The following is a 19,641-nucleotide window of genomic DNA, read 5'->3' as shown; positions in this document are numbered from 1 at the left end:
AGGGGATTTGTTTATGATCTGTGGTCCTCTGTCTGAAGCCACACACTAACAGTGGTCTAGGGCTGTCTTGTCTCACGGGCCGTCCTGTGTGAGCTCTGGGGCCCCGTGCACACATCATATTCCACGGCTGCTAATTTCCAGTGGCTCGGAGGGGCTCCAGGCCTTCCTTAAGCATGAAGACAGTTTCTTAGTCCATTTCATTATTCTAGTCCCGAAATAGTTTTTGACCTGAACCAGACAGCGTAGTCTTAGGAAAAAGGATGACTCAGCAGCCTTTCCCAGCAAAGATTAGAGACTCATCAATTTAACTGTGGGAAATGTTGCCCAATAACCAGCCTTCCCCCCCCCCCCCGCCCGCCCCTCCTCTCTGACTTTTACTGGACAAAAGGAGAGATAATTCTAAATGTAACAATGTTCTTATTTATTAATTTAACAAGTATTTGTTGTGTGCCTTCTCTGTACCTAGACTCAAATTTACGTGTTAGATGTAGGACGTGACACCCATCCTCAGGGAGTTCACAGCCAAGTCCAGGAGAAGCTAAGATATTAGGGTTTGAAATTTTATATAAATATTTTATATCAATTCACAGAAAGTTAATACTTACTGAATGCCTACTACACTTAAGTATAACCACATGTAGTGGACGAAAAGCAGTTGTAGCTGCTCTCAGTTTGCTGTGATAGAAACCAGAGGCCCTACAGACAGAAAAGACCAGAACAAATGTGGTGACCAGGTTGAGACTGGGAAGGGATTCGGCCAAATGGAGGTACTGGGGAGAGGCAGTTCTAGTGGAGGAGGCAGCTTGGGCAAAGGCACAGGGACTCTGAAGAACTGTGGGGTGTCCAGTGTGAGTGAAGCCTAGGCCGGGAGCAGTATGGTTGGAGCCATTGGAAGAAAGCGTAATAAGGTACATTGAGACCATCTTTTCCAGGTCCTTGTTTACTGGGCTCAGGGGGCTCTGTTTAATTTGATAGACACTGTAAGACGACTGAAAGGGTTGGAGCAGGTACATAACGTTAATGTTAGGATTTAGGGACTGAAAGGACTTTAGAAATTACGGAAACGAACTCTTCGTTTTTGCTAGGTCTCAGAGAGTTCCATTAAACCCTTCCTGTGGTCATACAGCTGGTTGGTGCCCTTTCATATATGCCAGCCTGCTGCTCTGGTATCTTCACCACAAGTGAGAGGTTAGGAGTGGTCCTAGTGGGAATGGAAACTAGGGGCTCATCCCTGTAGATGGGCTAGACCTGCAGAAACTACAGGCATGGGCTTGACCAGATGCTGGGGTCTAGGAAAGGGAGGTGGAAAAGACCTAGGCTGGATTTTGAGCCTGGGAGACTAGAAAATAGTTATATTAATGGAAACAGGGAAATTAGAGGAGAAGCTGGTTGGGACTGTTTGTAGTGGCGTGGGGAGGTGTGTCAGGGTACAGGTCTTCGATTTTTAGACTTTCACAAACCACCAGTGAAATGTAGTCATCTGAATGTAAACAGATAAGAGTTTCACTTTTCTCAATAGTATTTTCATTTTCACGCATATGTAGGAATGCAGAAAATCAAGGTTTTTAACCTAGAGCCTCAATAAAGTATTTGGATCCAAACTTTGCATGGCTTCCCTAAGAACTCACTTGAGTCTGTGTCATCTTCCATTTTTGCGGGAATGTAGTAACGCTCATCCTTAGAGGTAAAATTCCAAGTAATTTCATTTGGAATTGAGTTATGACTTTAAAATTAGTCACCCTGTTCCCTAACCCCTCCCTGCAAACACTCTTTCATGTGCCACTTTCAAGGTAGAGAGATTAGAATTGAAGGCATCATTTTTGTCCCCCCAGAACTGCTGTGGAATAGCATCTCTGTTGCATATAACCAATTTACTCTGAAAAATGGTAATTCTGGTTCAAGTCCTCTCCCCTGTTCCTTTTTACTCTCTAAGTCATTGTCACAACATTCTTAGATGGTTCTACCCTGTGGCTTGAGCCCTGGGGTATTGGACCAGATCTCATTCTATCACTTGACTTGCTGGCAGCAAAATTAGCTCATCTCTTCCCAGACGCCCCTCTCCTCCAGGGAGGCCTGATGGCATGACACAGGAGGCTCAGGGGCTGCCAAAGTGTTGTTTTATTGGTCAGGGGATGAAAAGATCTGTCTTAAAAGACAGACTTCCATATATATTGCATCGTTGAAAAGAATTAATGTTGTCAAATGAGAAGTGTCAAGTGATTTGAAGATGGTTTGCCTCTGGTTAGGTTAATATCACATATATGTTCAGCACCATCTTGTCTCACAGGACGTCTGTTATCATGGTTCTGTCATTTGTCCTCCAACTAGCTTTTCTCCTTCCTTCTCTGGCTATCAGGATCCTCCTCCACCCTCAAGGACGTAATGATCTCATCGGTGAGGGTTTCCTCTTCCCGTTTAGTCAGCATCAGTTGTTCCCCTGTTCTTCCAACGGCATTTTATTACTTTTTAAAGTTTTTTTTATTGTGAAAAATTTCAAACATACATTCAAAGAGATTATATTTCATAAAACCCCAGGTACCCATCGCCTTGTTTTATAATTAATAGCATTTTGCTGTATTTGCTTCATTTGTTATTTTGCTGAAATATTTTAGAGCAAATACCAGACATCAGGACATTTAACCTCTAGTTACCCGTTCTAAAACCTAAGGGCATACTCTTACATAATCACCAAAAGCACCTCTTCCTTAATATTTTGAAATAGTCCATATTTATATTTTTTCAATTGATCCCCAAACTGTAGCATTTCAGTGATTGTCTCACACAGTCCTTTGCAGTTAGACTTAACTGCTTGCCTTTCTTCCTTACTAGACTGTGCACTGCTTGAGGGCAAGGACGTTATCTTATATATTTTCTCCCCGCTCCTCCTTACAATGCCTAGTGAGGCTCACATGGTAGATGCCCAGCACACACTAGCTAGACTAACTGACCTGAATATGGATGCCATACTGATTCCTGATTGATGTTTTATTGCAGATCTGCCTTTTAACTTTATTTTATTTAAACGTTGTATCTTCCTGATACCCAGGATACAAGTAGATAGATACCTAACAAAACAAGTGAGTGTTTAAAACTGATTTAAAATACTACTGTAAAGAGAAGAGCTGTCAAACGTCATGCCCTAGTGACCAGCAAAATGACCCTTCTGTGCCACGTGAGAGCGGAGGGGCTGTGACACGCCCTGCCCATTGTGAAAGGCATACTCTTCTGTAAGTGCACTTGGGCATCCTTCAAGAGGGCTCACTAATTGGCGTAGTGCATCACTCTGTGCACTGAATACAGGGCACAGAGCGTGAGGTTCTGGCTGGGCGCCCACCCGCCTCTCCAGAGTTGTGAAGCGGTGCTCAATCGACTTTTATAAAAATGGGCAAAATGGGTTACATCAGAGTGGCACGTTTGTTTTCGTAGTTCACATACCACGGTTTCAGAGTCTTCACGGACCAGTTTCAGAAGCGTGATTTTTTAAGCAGAAGTTCTAAAGGCAACATTACCAACTTTCACCATGGGTGACTTGCCCTTGGACTGAAAGCCGGGTGGGGAAGAATGGGACCATTAGACTATTGGTTGGTGACTTAACCGTTCCTCATGTGTCTTTGCTCTAGGGATGTGTGAATGCTGTGACCTTTTCCATCACACTTTCTTCTTGTGCCCCTGAATTTGTTGCAACAAAAGTCATATTCAGCCAAACACACTGAACTTTTTGAATGAAATTTGTTCTGAAAACTACTTCTTTTTCCACTTGAAATTCACTTTTGACTGTGATTTTTTTCTGAATGACTGATGATGTGCTGTTTTAATCTAAAACAAGCTGGTTGCCAAATGGGAGGGAAAAGAGCCCCAGACCAGCAGTCAGAAGACCTGAGTTCTCGTCCTGCCACTAGCTATGTGACTTTGGGCAAGTCACTTCCCCTCTCAGGGACTCAGAGTCCTCTCCATTAAAGAAGTACCCTGCTCTAAAACTGAGAGTCAAAATGATTTCTCTTGTCCTTTTCAGCACTATGATTCTAAATGGCTTGCAGCAATGCTTAAGAATTATAGTAAGAGCAAATGTGGCTTTTTCAGAAAGCAAGCAAGCAAACAAGCTTTCACTTAAATGAATGTTCTTCAGGGAAATTTCTCAGGAAACATCAATAAAGGCTGGTCTCTAAAAAAGGGGTTTCCCTGCTGGATTCACAAGACTGCCAAATAAGAAGGAAAGAGTTTTTCTGGGAAAGATAGCGCTATAATATGATATCCTGGGCCAGAAAAATTTCTCTCAACCAAGACATTTATCTAAAAGAGGAGAACATTCATTCATTTATTGTATAAACATTTATTGAGCACCTACTGTACAGCAGGGACTGAACTGGGTTGTGAGAATTAGAGCTGTAAACATGCCAGAGCAGTCGTTCTTGTTGGACTCATAGTCTTGCAGGGGAGACAAATCAATGCATGAGATAATTACAGATTGTGGTTACAGCCATCAAGGAAATAAACAGGGTGTGCTCGAGGGGAGGGCACCTACTCTGGGTCTAGTAGGCAGGCACCTCTCATAGGAGGTGGTGTTCACCCTGAGGTCTAAGGGATGAGAAGGAGTGGGCTGTACAAAGAATCCCGGGGAGAGCATTTCAGGAAAATGGAAAAGTCCTGGAATGGGACACTAAGGGAGACAATGGCAGAGGCCCAGAGAGACATGATGGGGTCCTGGGTGAGGGTTGTGCTGGTGGAACTGAACAGATTTGAGATAGACTTTCAAGATGGAAATGACAAAATCTGTTAATGGATTGAATGTAAGGGGAAATCAAGGGAAGTGTTAAGGTTTTTGGCTTAAGGGATTGAGTGGCTGGTGCCATTTACTGAGATGGGGGACTCTTAGGGAGGAACGGGGTTTCTTGGAGAGAAGCAAGAATTGTGTCTTAAATATGCTGAATTTAAGATACCTTTGAGATGTCCCAGGGGAGAGTCAAAGTCAAGTAGGCCGAGGGACACACAAACCTGGAACTCAGGACAGAGGTCAGGGCTCACCCTAGTGATGGGGGAGGCATGGACGTGAGTCGGTGGCCTTGAGCGAGTGGGGTTGTGGGATCGTCCTGGGCTGTGGCTCTCTACCTCAGCTGCACGTTGGACTATGTTGTGAGCTTTTAAAGAATAACTTTCCCCAGGACCCTCTTCCAGAGCTCCCGATTTAATTGAGCTGATGGACATCTATATTTTTCAAAGCTCCGTAGAGGATATTTTTATTCAGCTTGGATGGGAGAGCCACTGATCAAGGCAGGCAGTGCAACTAGAAAAGGAGATCCCGGACCGAGCTTTTGCATAGTCTTAGATATGCAAGACTGTGCAACATGGAGACAGCAGTTCTCCATTCTTTATAGCTTCCTCCTGCTTGGAAGATCCACTCTTTGGCCCTTTGGATGAGGTTTGGTTCTCCCTGTACCGTGGCAGAGTACCCTGTCCTTGATTTAAGTCGGTGTGCCCTTTGTCTTCCGAGTCCCCAGTTTCCGAAGGGACGGCTTGGGTGCTGAGGATTTAAGTACCTCTTCTTTCAGCCCGTCATTCCTGTGTCACCCTGATGTGGTTTAGCGGTAGCAGTTATTTGTCATGGTTGAAAGATGAAGAACCCGTTCGGCTTTTGCTCTTCATTCTCCTGTAAGAATTTTGTTGTGGTTGTGGTGGTGGCTGTGAAGGGGCAGACGTTCTAGGAAGAAAAATGGGTATGTTTTTTGTATAGATGCAGCTGCAGATAGATGTTCCCCGAATTACTCTAGGGTGTGTGTAGATACTCGGTAGCTTGCCTTCGAAGATCATTTCCAAAAGGTGATGGAGGCTTTTCAAATTTCACCTGCCCTTAAATTTCTCACACACATCCGTGCTCCTCCAAGTCCTTTATTCTTGCCTACGACCTCCTATTACTGCCCCGAAGCACCGGACTAAGAGAAAATAAACGTGTCCTCGCACATTTGTGTACTGAGTTCACATCTCATACGGTCTCCATGAAAACCTAACGAAAGGGCTGTAGAAAGCAGAGGCAAAGCTTATTAAATTTTCTTGTGACCCATGGCCCACATAAAGCCCCAGTATATAAAGGAACCATGCAAGATCGTGTAGCCCTTCCCCCCCCAGCCCTCAGGGAATCTGCCATTCCAAAAATATGGCCTATTAAATAACTTCCAGGGACAATTCCATAAGCTTTCTTGTTAATGTTTACAGCTGTATCAACACCACAGCAATCCTTTTTTTTTTTTTTTGATATGTGTATGAGGAACAGAATCCATGGATCTAAGTGTGACAAGTACTGTATGATTCTCTAATCGTGAACCTTGTAAGACACAGTGAGGTGTACTGATGGAAGTTTGTTTAGGGTAATGGGTGAGCTATTAACTTTGTAACTGAATCCTTGCTGCTGCTTCTGCCTGCCTTGAAAACCAGCCTGACACCTCCCAGGGCTTAGTCCTCAGGTGCCTCACTCTGGCGATCTGGATATTTTCAGTCCTTCGTAGCAGCTGGGAGAGGAAGGGAGAAGCTGGGATCCAGCATGGATGGAGCCACATGATGTGTGGAAGGCTGAGTCCACTAGGACCCGGACTGCATCCTGGTCCAGGCTGAGCTAGTCAATAGCTAAGACCCATGGGCTAGTTGTCTTATCTCTGCAGGCCTTGGTCACTTCATCTATGAACACCTCACTTCCTGGGGTCTGGGAGCTGTTTTGGGTAATCCCTGAAGGTCCTTTAGATTTCGAATATCTATGTGTAATCTGGATAAAAAGTCATAAATGGTGGGGAAAACAACTATCAGTAAGCAATGAGTTTCCCTAGTTTTTCCTGATCATTTTTCTCCCAATCTTAGCCCCTCAGTTGTAGCACATGCCCCAGACTTAACACTGGCGGGAAATAGGGTGGTGGGTGCATTTCAGTTAATGGGCCTTAGTTGGAACATGTTTGGCTGGGGAGACAGCTACACTCCTATTACCAAGCCTTGGCTTCCTGTCTGTTTTCTTTGGGCTGGATAGGCAATGAAAAAGGAGACAGGAAAATACATTTGGGGGCAAGTAAAATAAGGAATTTGTCTTAGGAAGACAGCTTATAGTTGGGAAATTCTAATGTTCAGCTTAACCCTGTCCTGATATATTCCTCTTGTCCTGTACTAAGTGGGAGACCAGGTGTTCTTGCTACTTGTAGAATCTACCTTCCCCTTCTCGAAGGCTCTTAATCCTCCTTCAAGGTTTTCTTCTGTTATAGATACTACTCCTAATGCCCTTAATTTTTCCTGCAAATTCTTCTTCTAGCCATCATCTTAAATGGCTCTTCTTTGAATCAGCTTCAGTTACTTAACATTTTACTAAACTGTTGGGGCAACATACCAGGGCTTCACTGGTACAGAATATGGAATATATTTCTGTTTAGGCAGTAAGCATTAGTGTACTTGTTCACCACAGTCCCACTCTACGGATTTACACTTAACTAATGTCGCATCAAGATTCAGGTGTTTTCCAGTTATACCTGCACCAAGGCAATACCATGCTCTTTGCTAAGAATGATTGGATGATTTTTAAAAAGTCTTAGTACTTTGGTTATATTTCAACTTACATAGTTCTTTAATATCTAGAATTTCTGTGGATTTTACACTTGAATAAACTAGAAGAGAGACAAAGTGAGGTTTTTGGTTTTTTTTTTTTTTAAATAGTGGATTCTCACATTCACATGGTAACCCAAAGGGTATTTTTCAGTTTCTCTTACAGAACCACAGTACTAGATTTAAAATAAAAAAAGCATTCTCTCTGATTTAACATAGTTTATTATACGCTTTCAGGCTTTGGCGTATCACAAAATATCCACATTCCTCTAGAGGATTTGAGTTTCCTTGCCTGTATTTCTGTTTTCCTCTTAAAGGGGTTCTCGGTTTGAGTTTTAATTTTTCAGAAAGGAGTCTCCATAAGGTACAGTGGTAACATAAAAAAGAAAAAGTCACTTATGGTCATCATGGAAATGTCCCTTTAACAGATGTGTTTGTCTCTGTTTCTGCCCCAAGTATGGCCCACTGTGTGTCCCATGCACAGATTCTGAAGTTTCAGGGGAGGTTTCCTCCTTCATGAAATGAGCAAACACAGCCCAGGACACAGTCACCTTTCCCAGCCTCCCCGAGAGGCCAGAGGGGGCGCCCAGAGAGTCCCTCTTGGGCTCTGGTGTCTGGGCCTCACCGCTGATGCTTGGCCCCGAGTCACCCTCTGGGCCCCTCCGCTCTCCATTCCTAGAACAGAACTAGGGACGCTTGCCACCGGACGATGCTTATTAAAAAGCCCTTTGAAATGGAAGGCATTATATAGACGCATCATTATAAAGATCAGTATTGACAATTCCTTGGCTTAAACCCCTAGTATGTATGTTCACGTATCTATTTAGCATGGTCAATTGTTCAGCTAATTAATATGCTTTTATTTTATGATTTGCTGTTTCCAGGGCACAGACAGAAGCTTGATGACTCTAAACCTAGTTTGTTCTCTGACCGCCTCAGTGATTTAGGGCGCATCCCTCATCCCAGTATGAGAGTAGGTGTCCCGCCTCAGAACCCACGGCCCTCCCTGAACTCTGCACCAAGTCCTTTTAATCCACAAGGACAGAGTCAGATTACAGGTAAGACAGACTCATAGGTCTCACTTTCGCAGACTCCGGCAGGCTGGGGGTGAGGGGCTGCCTGACAGATGAGACGCGTTCACTTCAAAGCTTCTGGAGCTGGGAAATGGCTTATGATGAAAGAAATCAACACTTGAAGACACTGGCCTTCTTTTTTTTTTTCTTTTTAATAAAAACCAAATACCAGTATTCACTGACTTTGGGATAAATTTTGGAGGAAGTTTCTACTGATGCTGTCCTCTGTGGCGATGTCAGTCTGCACACTGGTGGGACGGTAATACCATGCTGTCTGGGAGAATGTTTGTTGTCAGTTTCTGTATTGTGTCCAGGTGGCACAGGGGATAACATCACACCCTCACTATTAGAAAATTAGCATTACCGTCTCAGATCTGGGCTAATGTTTCTTACATGTATAACTGTTTCATTAAGTTGGCTGGAAAATTGCCCTGGGCTAACAGGTAGCCTTAATTGGTGGTTATAAGGCAAGACCAAGGAGCGGCCCATCGGGCAGACAGATGTCCCCTCTGATTCACATTGAGCTCCCGTTCTTCATGTGACATTTCTCTTTATGCATTCCAGTGTGCTGCTTGCTTTACCTTTCTTCTTAAAAATGAATATCAGCATCGCATTACAGATTAATCATTCACATTTGGTGCGTTAAGACTCCCAACCCTTTTTTTTTTTCCTGCCCCACTTGGGCAAAAGCAGATCTTCCTGTAGGACTAGTCTGCTTGCTTTTATGCCATGGTGACAAGAGAGTGCGCTAATCGTCATAGGTCTTTAATTTGCAGATCACAGTACTGAGAGCAGCAAGGAACTCAACATGTCATCTAGTTACTATTGTTGGCAGAGCGACTAGACGGGAAGGAAAATAACTCAAAATGTACAATAAACTCTCAACTTGGATCTTTTCTAATGGTTAGGTTTTTGTCTGTAGCCGTTAGGTTTTGAGTGCCTTTAACAGTTTATAAGCATAATTGTTTATAAACGAAATGACCTACCTCTCCTTCTGTCCTGCCCTTATTAGGTGTTATGTCTTTTTGGATATTTACTTAGGTTTCTGTGGGTCTATGTATATTAGTCTGAATATATGGATACGCCTGAATATGTATTTTTAAAATAATATAGAACTATAAAAATAAAATATCTAAAAACTGAAGAGAACCAGATACCTGCATGAGAGAAGAAACTTAGAACTCTGTGAAGAATAGCCATGTGTTAGGTTTAAATAAATCTCCAGTTATTGAAATGTAGGAGTCAGGTTAGTGTATTCACTAGACATGGGTCCTCGATGAAAATGCCAGGGTGAAATTCACACCAACTTGTGAATTTGAAGCTTGTCGCTATGCGTGCTACTACATTTAAAGTAATGGACTTAAATTTTTATTTTTTATTTTTTTATTGACATATAGTTTTTACAATATTATATTAGTTTCAGATGTACAACGTAGTGATTCAAAATTTTTATTGATTATACTCTGTTTATAGTTATTATAAAATATTGGCTGTATTCGCCATGTTATACAATACATCCTTATGGCTTATTTATTTTACATACAGTAGTTTGTTAAAGTGATGGATTTTAGATCATTGATTAAGGTTCATAATAGCTGTCCTTTTGTCTTTATAGTAATCCTTAGATTCTGTGTGTGTGTGTGTGTGTGTAAATGTGTGTAGAAGTATGTGTATACATATATAAAAGTGTTTATATATGATTTGTAAGGGACTTATGATGGCTAATAAGATATATATAAGAAAAATATATGTTCTATGATTTGGCAACCCCTGGGTTCTTTAAATGTGTGATTTCTATATTTTAATCCTTAACTGTTTACTAATTATATTTTGCTGATGGCTAAAGCCTTTAAAATGGCCTTCGGAACCTGGGTGCTGCTAGATTCATTTAAGAAGATGCTTTTCTCAAGGCTTTGTCCTCAAACCTAAAGATGACACCAGAAAAGAGGACCCAGAGGACATTTTAGAATCCAAAGGCCCCCTTAGATATCATTAACCAAAAGCTAGGTAAACGTTGTGAAGAGGATCTACATTTTAGCAGCACCCCTGACCCCACGTACGAGTGCAGAGAGGGAGGCTCCGAGGAGGCCCAGGGCACGTTGCTGCCAGGTGAGCGTGTGAGCCGAGCAAAAGCCTGGCCACCTGCACCGACCCTGCTCACCTCCGGGCATCAGCCTCCTCCCCGTCGGGAGGCTCACGGAGGTTAAGCTCCTTGTCGGCAGTTTTACAGCACGTTAGTGACAGAGCAGAATTCGGTCTCTTGACTCCTAAGGCAGTATGTTTGGTCTTATACAATATCATGCTGCAGTTCCATCATGATCATTTAAAAACAGTATTTCAATATTCACTGGATGTATTCTTAAAAATGAAAATATCACTTTCTGGAATTATAGTACAAGAGTATTAGCTCTGCATTTTGGGATGATGGCATCAGTAGAATTGATTCATAGATGAGTCTCCTCATTTTTTTAAGCATCCACAAGGTATTGGGCCCTAAAACTTCCTTGAACTTTCCAAATTTGCGGACTTACACACACATATTCATGCCGCCCCTACCCACTGTTGGCCACATGCCCTTCCTTTAAACCCCCGCATGTCATTAGTGAGACAAGTATCTACCCATAACCAAGGATGTGCGGAGTTCTACAATGACCTGGATTATTAGGACAACCCAGAAACATCCGTAGCAGCAGCAACTTCAAAGTGAATTGAATAGATCATTTTTTTCTCCCTGGATTAATTTTCTTATTTATTTAATAAGTGTGAGTTAGAGTGAACCACATGTAGAGAATTGGGTCTTAGGGAACACGGGGGAGAGCAGAAAAGTTCTGTCCTTGAGTTAAAATCTAAGTGAAGAGTTATCTTTCCCAGCCCATGCACAGCCACATTCTATCCCAAGGCTATAATGTACACGTCTTCCCTCTGTACCCCCTGACTTACACTGTTCTATCTATGGCGGTCTCTTTCTGTTGACAAGATCCACCCATCCTTCAAGGTCACTGTTATCTTCTTCATGAAAGTCTTGGAACCTTCATCTAGAGGCTGCCTCTCCATCCTCTAAGCTTCAGTTGAGATAGCCTTATTTTATGGCTTCTGTGTATCTCCCCTCTAGATTAGAAATTCTCTGAGGGATTTATTCCAGGCATTTATTTTCTTTTGTGCCTAGCACAGTGGTAGCTAGCGTCTCATTAAATGTTGAATGAATGAAAGTTTAGATAAGAAGAAATCATTGCAAGAAGGGTTGGACTATCATGCCTGGTTCGTGTTGACCGTTCTTTCTGATTTCCCACCCCAGGGTGCCTTTGTTCCCTTCCGATGAACAATAACAGCAGAAATCACATTTCAGTTGAACACGTACATGGTTAAACCATTTGGTATCATTTCAGTTTAGGGTCTACATTTTCACATGATTAAATTTAAATTCTCCTTAAGAGACTGGATTTTGTAACTTCTTTGCAATATGCCACTCCTGCATTTTAGTTCACGTAATCCTTTGGATAAAGGTATTTGTAACAGAAAGGGCCCAGTTATCTCTCATCGATCGGCTTGGCTCTCTTGATATCTCAAGCTCTTACCCCCAAACTACATACAATGATCATGGTTGTATAGTCACTATGAGTTCTCCCACATGCCAGCATAAAAGGCAAATCGAACTCCCAGAAGCGTGAAATGAAATTAGGAGTTGTAAAGTGAAGAAGTCCTAAGCCTTTAGTGTTTCATATTAGTGTGTCTTGCAGTTCCTAGGGCTCAAGGTCCTGGCCATGTGGTAGGCTGGCTTCTTTGCAGTGCCGGTCTGACCTGTCACTCTGTTGAGGTCTTTAATGGCTGACGTTCTGCCTGAGGGCCCAGGGCCTCCCCACGGCTTCCTGAGGAAGTTGCTTCCTCTGCACCTCTTTTTTTTTTTTTTTTTTTTTCATCTTTCAGACATCAGTTGCCTGTCTCTGGGTGCTAGGAAACACCTAGCTTGTCACAAATGTCCACCTTTTGATTCAGAACATGGTGGTGGCAGTGGAGTAGGGAGACTATGTTAGGAGATGTTGCTCAAGATAAGCACTGTTTTGAACTCAGTACTCTCTGGATGGGTGAGCCGCATCTACAGGAACAAAAAGCTGACTCAGACCCTTGGCGGATTGGGAAATTCATGTAACCTTGGGGGTGGGCATTCTGCGATTCTGTTATTCATTCCTAAAAACATATTTATTGAGTGCTTATTTTTTGCCAGGCATTAATGTAAGAGAACGAGATAGTATAGTTTCTCTTCACCAGGGGCTCACATTTTAGTGACATATAGTCAGCGATTGGGTCAATAAGCATACATGCAAGATAATTTCAGATAATAATAGAAGCTTTGGGGAAATGAAATAGAGTAATGGGAGAGACAGCAGTGTAGGGAGGGAAGAAGCTAATTTTGATTGGAAAGTTTGAAGAGCTTTGAAGATCTCTGAGGAACAGCATTTCTGGCCGAGGGGAAACTCAGGCAAAGGCTCTCAGGGAGCGGTGATGCGGTGTGTGCAGGGGACAGGAAGGTCAGGGTAGGTAGAGCGGAGTGAAAAAGGGGAGCGGCCAGGGGCTTGATTAAGGAGAGTCTTCAAGGCCCTGGTGAGTGTGGGTTTTGTCCAGACCGCAGTGGGGCGCTATTGAAGGATGTGAAGCAAGAGAATGACATTATCTAATTCACATGCTTTTAAGAACTCCTTTGGCTGCTGTGTGAAGCATGGATCATAAGGGGGCAGTGGTAGGAGCAGGGTCTTCCTTTAGGAAGTGACTGCACTAGCCCCAGAGGGAATTAAGGATGGTCGCATTCAGGACTCAGGTCAAACGCTGGCACCTCTGTCAGGCCTCTTCCAACCCACCCAAGCTGAGTCTAAGGCTCCCACACCACCGTTGCACATGGTGACAATTATTTGTGTACACGTCTGTCTCCTCCGTCAGAGTTTGAACTTTCAAAGTCTAGGGCCATGTTTTACTGACCTCTGTGTCCCCGTTGTCTTCTATGGTGCCCACTGCTTGGTGACTTTCGGTTTGGTGATGAACGAATGAACAGGTGTTTGACTTCTTCAGGAAGTGTGACCCATTATTATCCTACCCTGAATATTTTTCTAGTACCTATTTGATTGGATTACTCTTAGCTGCCATTTATTGACTGTGTATCGTATAGCAGGCATTTCTCACAACGGTTCTATAAGATGGGTAGCATTGTTGTGAAAACTGAGGGTCCGAGAGGCTAATAACTTGCTCAAGGTCCCACTTACACACCAGTGAGTCATAAATACAGGAATTAAGGCCAGATTTATGTAGCTGGAGGGTCCTGTGCACTCAACCACCAGGCACCCTCAGGAAGCTGAAGCGTACGTCTCTCTTGGCCCAGTTTCCTCCCATTTCAGACTTTCATTTGTGCAGCTCTTTACCATTTACAAACTAGTTTTACATAAAGTTCTTGTTAAAGCCTTAAAACAATTCTGTAAAGTACATATTTTATAGGTGGAGGAAATGGACTCTTCGAGAAATGAGCTGCTAAAGGCCTCTTGAGCTACTGTAGTTGACTGTGAGTTCCAGACTCTTAGCGGGCAACCAGCCTCATGGCCATTGAGTCGGCCATGTTGCTGACTGTCTAAGTGGCACGTGTCCTCATGGACCTATGTCTTTTTCTTTCTCCATCAGATATTATTTAGGATCCTCACAGACGAAATGTTCATAAAAGGGATGCATTAGGAGTATCTGAATTAAGCTTTAAAATGCAATATAATTGCTTTTGCTAATTAAAGGACAGTTATATATGAGCCTATATTCAAGGTAACCTTTTTAGGGATATCTTGAAAATCAACTTGCCAGGCATCATGTAGGATGATGATGATCTTAACAGCAGTTACCTTGCCTGAAGCGAACTCGTTTCCGCCCAACTTCAGTCCGCTGCTGTGTCCCCTTGGCAAACATGCTCCTTTAAGCATTAAGAGGATCCTGGCCAGCTGGGCTTCAGCTGTGTATGTGTTTGGCTGTTTTAGCCCTCAGGCCGCTGTGCTTGCACTGAAACATTTACTAGCAAAGCCTTTTAGAAATAGGAAAGCACAGCTGAGCAGCCGTGTCCCAAACTACCGTCCTATTCAAGTGCCGAGTGACCCCGCGATTCTTTCGGGTGAAACAAGTTGGGAGGTGAAGCGGGCGAGGGTGGGTGGCAGTGGCTGTGAGCGTGAAGAGGATGAACCCACGAGGGGCACAGTGACTGTTACTGAGCAGGAAGGATGACTGCGGGTGCCTTCAGCGTGAGAAGAATTGTAGGATGTGGGGAGTGGGAGTCAAATGAGGTCCCCTGCCTTACGATCACTGTGGTCCTACTCACCTATAGGCATCTTGTGTCTTAAGGAACTGAAATCACCACACTCAAGGCAGGTGATTGGAAGTTCTGTTGTTTCAGTTGGGTGGTGCTGTGTTTCCATTTCTGAAGTTACTGCAGAGTCCTGTCCTGCCTTCTTCCTTTGAGATCTTTTGGGCAGAATAGTCAGGAAAATGTGCTGCTGCCACGCACACGTGTGAGCGGGAAAGCTCTTCAGAGGAGGTTGCTGGTTCCAGTTCTTATGAAGAAATAGCACAAATCCTGTGTGTGAACACGATTTCGCATCTCTTCAACTCTGGCAGCCGCCTACTAAGGAAGAGTGGAGTTCAGGTCCGGCCTGGGCTGGCTTTGAAGGATAAAGCTCAGTACGACCCTGTGAAGGGCTGGCTGTCAATGTGCTGTGTGGTCACTGAAACTGTTGGCATCAGTCGTAGATGAGCTCCTTAAAGGTCTCTGGACTTCTGTCGGTTGGAATTCCCTATTAACTGAAGATGCTCTGACTTTACTGTACTTTTAGAAAAACACAAGACGGGTAATGTTCCAAGAAAAATCAATTTCTTGAGTTCCAAAATCTTGTCATCGTAATGTTCTCCTGTCTGGAATACAAGATGCTCAGTTAATGTCGAATCATGATAAGGAGAATCGATCTCCTTCATGATGCCTTTCCTTGTCCTTCCCCAAGACTGTTCCATTTCTAGCCTGACTTCAGGACTCTGCCCAGAGGAAGTCTGGGTTTCGTTCTCTCATTCTTTTCCAAAGCATCACCTTTCTCTTTTTAGTTTTATATTTAGTTTGAGCTTTACATATATGTATATGTGTATATGTGTACACACATGTATGCGTGTCTTTACTAGTTGCCTAGGGACCCTTCTTGCCCCTTTTTATCTTTTGCTATGGATTCTGGGAAGAATGATCAGAATAGGAGTCTAACTTTGAATGAAATATTCAACCTCCAGGGCTATTCCAGGAGAGGGGCGAGTCAGGCATGCGGTTTGATATAATGGATGCTCTAATGGTGTATTTTGATGTTGAATTGTGGATGGGCACCCAGGCCTTCAAACAGAGAGCTGGAGTTTATTGTACTATGTGGTATTAATAGCAGCAACATTATATTACAGATGTTATCAGTTTGAAAAGTATTTTCATTCCATTTTTTTTCATTTTAATATATGCAGAAGTATTCCAGGAATAAAATTGTATGGCACTATTCCCAGTTAAGACCATCAGATTCTTTCCAGGGCTTTGTTTATTTTGATAAGGACTTGCTTTTTAACTGTTTAAAAACAGTTGGTTGTAACAGATTTCACAGAAGAGTCAGTAAGAGGACAGATTTCACAGAAGAGTCAGTATTGTGAACCCTGTTTAGCGAATAAGAAAACTTAGGCACCAGGAGATTCTGGAACTCTCAGGGCTGAAATTAGAAATCAGTGTCCCGGGAAGGTGAAGTCTGACAAGGTGGTTTTAGGTGGGGAGGGTGTAGGGGAAAGGGTTAGAAGAACAGTACACCTTTGGGGCTGTCAGCAAGGTGAGTGGGGGGAAAGGAAAATGACTTTGAGCATCACTGAGGACCCAGGTAAGGACAGAGATGCTGGGAAGAGCCAGTCAGCAGTGATTGTCTCCTGAAGTGGTTGCAGCTTGTGAACAGAAGTGGGCTGTGCAGTGGTTGATGGTCAGTGGGAATGACAGTTTCTCTAGGACTCAGTAGGACTCGGTGCAAGTCAGGGAAACGAGGAAGATGTTGAGCCACTTACCAATGTGGAAGAATGTTCTGGAGGTTGGTAGGTTAGGGTAAAGACAGAAGAACTTCTGAAGAGGAGTTGGCTCATCTTGTGGCCTTGGAGAATGAGCAACAGCCAAGTGGAAAGGTTAGGAGGAAGGATCTGGGGAAATCCAAGCTTCAGTTCAGGTGGGAAGTAGGTGTCCCATGGAAAGGCTGAGGGTAGATGGGAGCTCTTGGCCATTCCTTAACCATTCCTCGTGTGACAGATGGAGGTCCCATGCCTTGTTCTGTCTTCTCCAGGGCTCTGGGCTGACCCTACCTCGAGAAAACACAACCCTCCAGCACTGACCAGTGGGGTAGGGGTCCACTCGTGTTCTGTTAATCCATCTCAAGATTGTGCTGACTTTTTGTCATCCCATCACACTGTGGCTTGCAGTCCATGAAAAACTCTGCTCTTAGGGCAGGCTTCCCCCGTCCCGTCTTGGAGTTGACCAAATGCAGCACTGTACTCTTGTTCTTTGTCGATTTCATTGTGTCACTTTCATCTCCCCCTTCCATCTTGTAGGGTTATTTTATAGTTCTGGCTCCTCATCCAGTATGTTGACTGTTTCTCCCAATTTTGTCTCATCTTGAAGCTTAGGAAGGTTGCTTTTCATTCTTAAAGACTTTGCTGAAGATGCAGGACGTAAGTAGGATTATCATGCCCTTGAATATGCCACTGTGTTCCTCTCTCGAAGCTGACCGTGACCCGTATCAACAACCACTTTCTGGTGGGCCTTTTAACTACCTGTACATCCCTTTAGAGGTAAGGTGTGTATCTTGCTGAGGTCAAGATGCACAACAGACAGAGGAGCTTTCTTTTAACCTATTGCTCTCGTAATCCTAGGGAACAAGTTTTTAGTGAACCCATTCTGCTTTCTGATAGTCACTTTGGGCATCAAGTGTGAAGTGTTGATTATACACAGGCTTTCAAAAGGGACTCAAGTGTTTTTAGTGGTCTGCAAGCAATGGCTCCAAAAAACTAGTTGCAATTTAGATTTTTACCCATGGCAATGCCATTCTCAGGAAAGGTAAATGGGGAAAGAGAATGTAAAAGTACTGTCTTATCATGTAGTAAACTTTAAAGTCATTATCTTCAAATAATAACTGTCATGTGGACGAGGAATCCCAGGCAGCGAAGCTACAATGAGGAGTGCGTGGAGTTCCAGGGAGACACGTTTTCCTTAATACAAGGAAGGACTTTGCAGACCCTGCTCTGTCCAAGAGAAGCCCTTTGTCTGCCAGTCTCCATACATTCTTGCAATATTGTGGGGCGTAATTCATCTTGGAGCAGGAACTTGAATTCATTTAAAGCAGTAGGTTGCTCTCTCTTATCTCCTCACGTCTCTTGGACCTTAATTTCCTCTTAAGCATGTTTGCTCTGCTCATTCTATTTGAAGATCATTCTTCCTGATAGGGAAGATTAATTCAGAGTACTGTTGGGTAATTTTCCTTTCTAACAAACATGAGTAAAAATGATGCCCGTTGTTCTCAAACTTTGGCGTGTATTAGCATCACCTGGGGAGCTTGTTACACGTACAGATGCCCAGGCTTTACCCCTGAACCAGAATGTATGAGGTGGAGCCTGCCCAGATCACAGCTGCAGGCCCAAGGCTGTTGATCGCGGGCTCCCCTTGCCCACCCAGAGCCAATCTGATCCAGCTGAGGCATCTCATGACCTCATCCCCCTGGTTGGACCATGTGCAGAGGCAGCTGAGTGCCTCAGGCTGCTTCCTGGTTCCCTGAGTGCAGCTCCTGGACTCCACCCTTGCATCTGTTTCAGCTGCTGTTTTCCCTACACACCCTTCCCTGTGTGTGTCCTGGGCTGGACTTGTGCCCTGTTTCTATTATGATGCTGTCAGAGGGAGATTTTAAAAATGTGAATCTGATGATGTCACCCCATACTTAAAAACACCCCCGTGACCTTCCATTGCACTTAGGATAAAGACCAAAACCTCTCGCGTGGCCCAGCAGGTTCTGCATAGCCTGGGTCCTCCCTGCCTGTTTTCCAGTCTCTTCTCACACTGTCTTGAACCTTTTGTCAGTCGTCCAACCACACTGGCTTTCTCAGCTCTTCTAAAAAGCTATACTGCCTCCGTCCCAGGAACTTGATATATGCTGTTTGCTTTACCTAAAGCCCTCTTAACCCCACCTACGTATCCACTGGACTTCTGCTTGCCCTTCTCTAACCATCACATCATTAGAGAAGCCTTCCCCAGGCTTGGCTGGAGTCCCCCACTGTACATTCTTATGATGCCAAGGACATCTCCTTTTTAGCACTTATCACAGTTATATGATTAGTTGATTAATGTCAGCCTCTCCCACCAAACTGTAAACTCTATGAGGGCAGGCAGACTCTTTATTCACCATTAATATCTCTAGAACCTAGCAGAGTACCAGAGGAGGTACTCAATAGATAGTTTTTGAATGAAGGAGTGGGGAGCCAGTTCTTGGAACCATGGACAATACCATCATCCATCCAACAACAGGATTCACCATGTCTGGGGACATTCTGTAACACCCCGACTGCTATAATCTCACCCACTAGATGTTAATAGCCTGATTTGAACTTGAATTTCCTGCATCCACTTCAATACTGTGATTTTGAACTAAGGTCACTTCCCCTGGCCAGCACCACGTCCCAGTTATTTCTCAAATTCTGGTTCTACCTATTTGTAGCTAGTTCCCTTCCCTCTGCTACCTTTACACTGCGGTCCCGGATGTGCCGAGGCTGAGGCCAGGTTAGGTGTGACGTATGGTATAGCCTCTTGTTTCTTCTATTAGGTTTTTCTAGGTAAATGGGGCAAGAGAATGTAAAAGTACTGTCTATCATGTAGTAAGCTTTAAAGGCATTATCTTCAAATAATGTAATAACTGTCATGTGCACGAGGAATCCCAGGCAGCAGTGA

At 43.7% G+C, this 19,641-nt stretch overlaps 1 protein-coding gene across 6 annotated transcripts in view; it reads left to right on the top strand.

The window, feature by feature from the left end:
• Positions 1 to 19,641, top strand: part of RUNX2 (RUNX family transcription factor 2) — a 282,428-nt gene that overhangs the window by 148,245 nt on the left and 114,542 nt on the right. For 5 of the 6 annotated variants that reach the window (XM_036869865.1, XM_036869863.1, XM_036869861.1 and 2 more), the window contains one exon: positions 8,454 to 8,627. The exons of the other annotated variant lie outside the window; for it this stretch is intronic. In XM_036869865.1, the coding sequence (XP_036725760.1) occupies positions 8,454 to 8,627 (174 nt within the window). The remainder of the gene's footprint in view (positions 1 to 8,453; positions 8,628 to 19,641) is intronic. 6 annotated transcript variants of the gene reach the window in all.

Source organism: Balaenoptera musculus, chromosome 11, assembly GCF_009873245.2.
Source record: "Balaenoptera musculus isolate JJ_BM4_2016_0621 chromosome 11, mBalMus1.pri.v3, whole genome shotgun sequence".
In the NCBI taxonomy this organism is placed as follows: domain Eukaryota; kingdom Metazoa; phylum Chordata; class Mammalia; order Artiodactyla; family Balaenopteridae; genus Balaenoptera; species Balaenoptera musculus.
The sequence above is the reverse complement of the archived record's forward strand: the minus strand, read 5'-3'. Positions and strand labels throughout refer to the sequence as shown.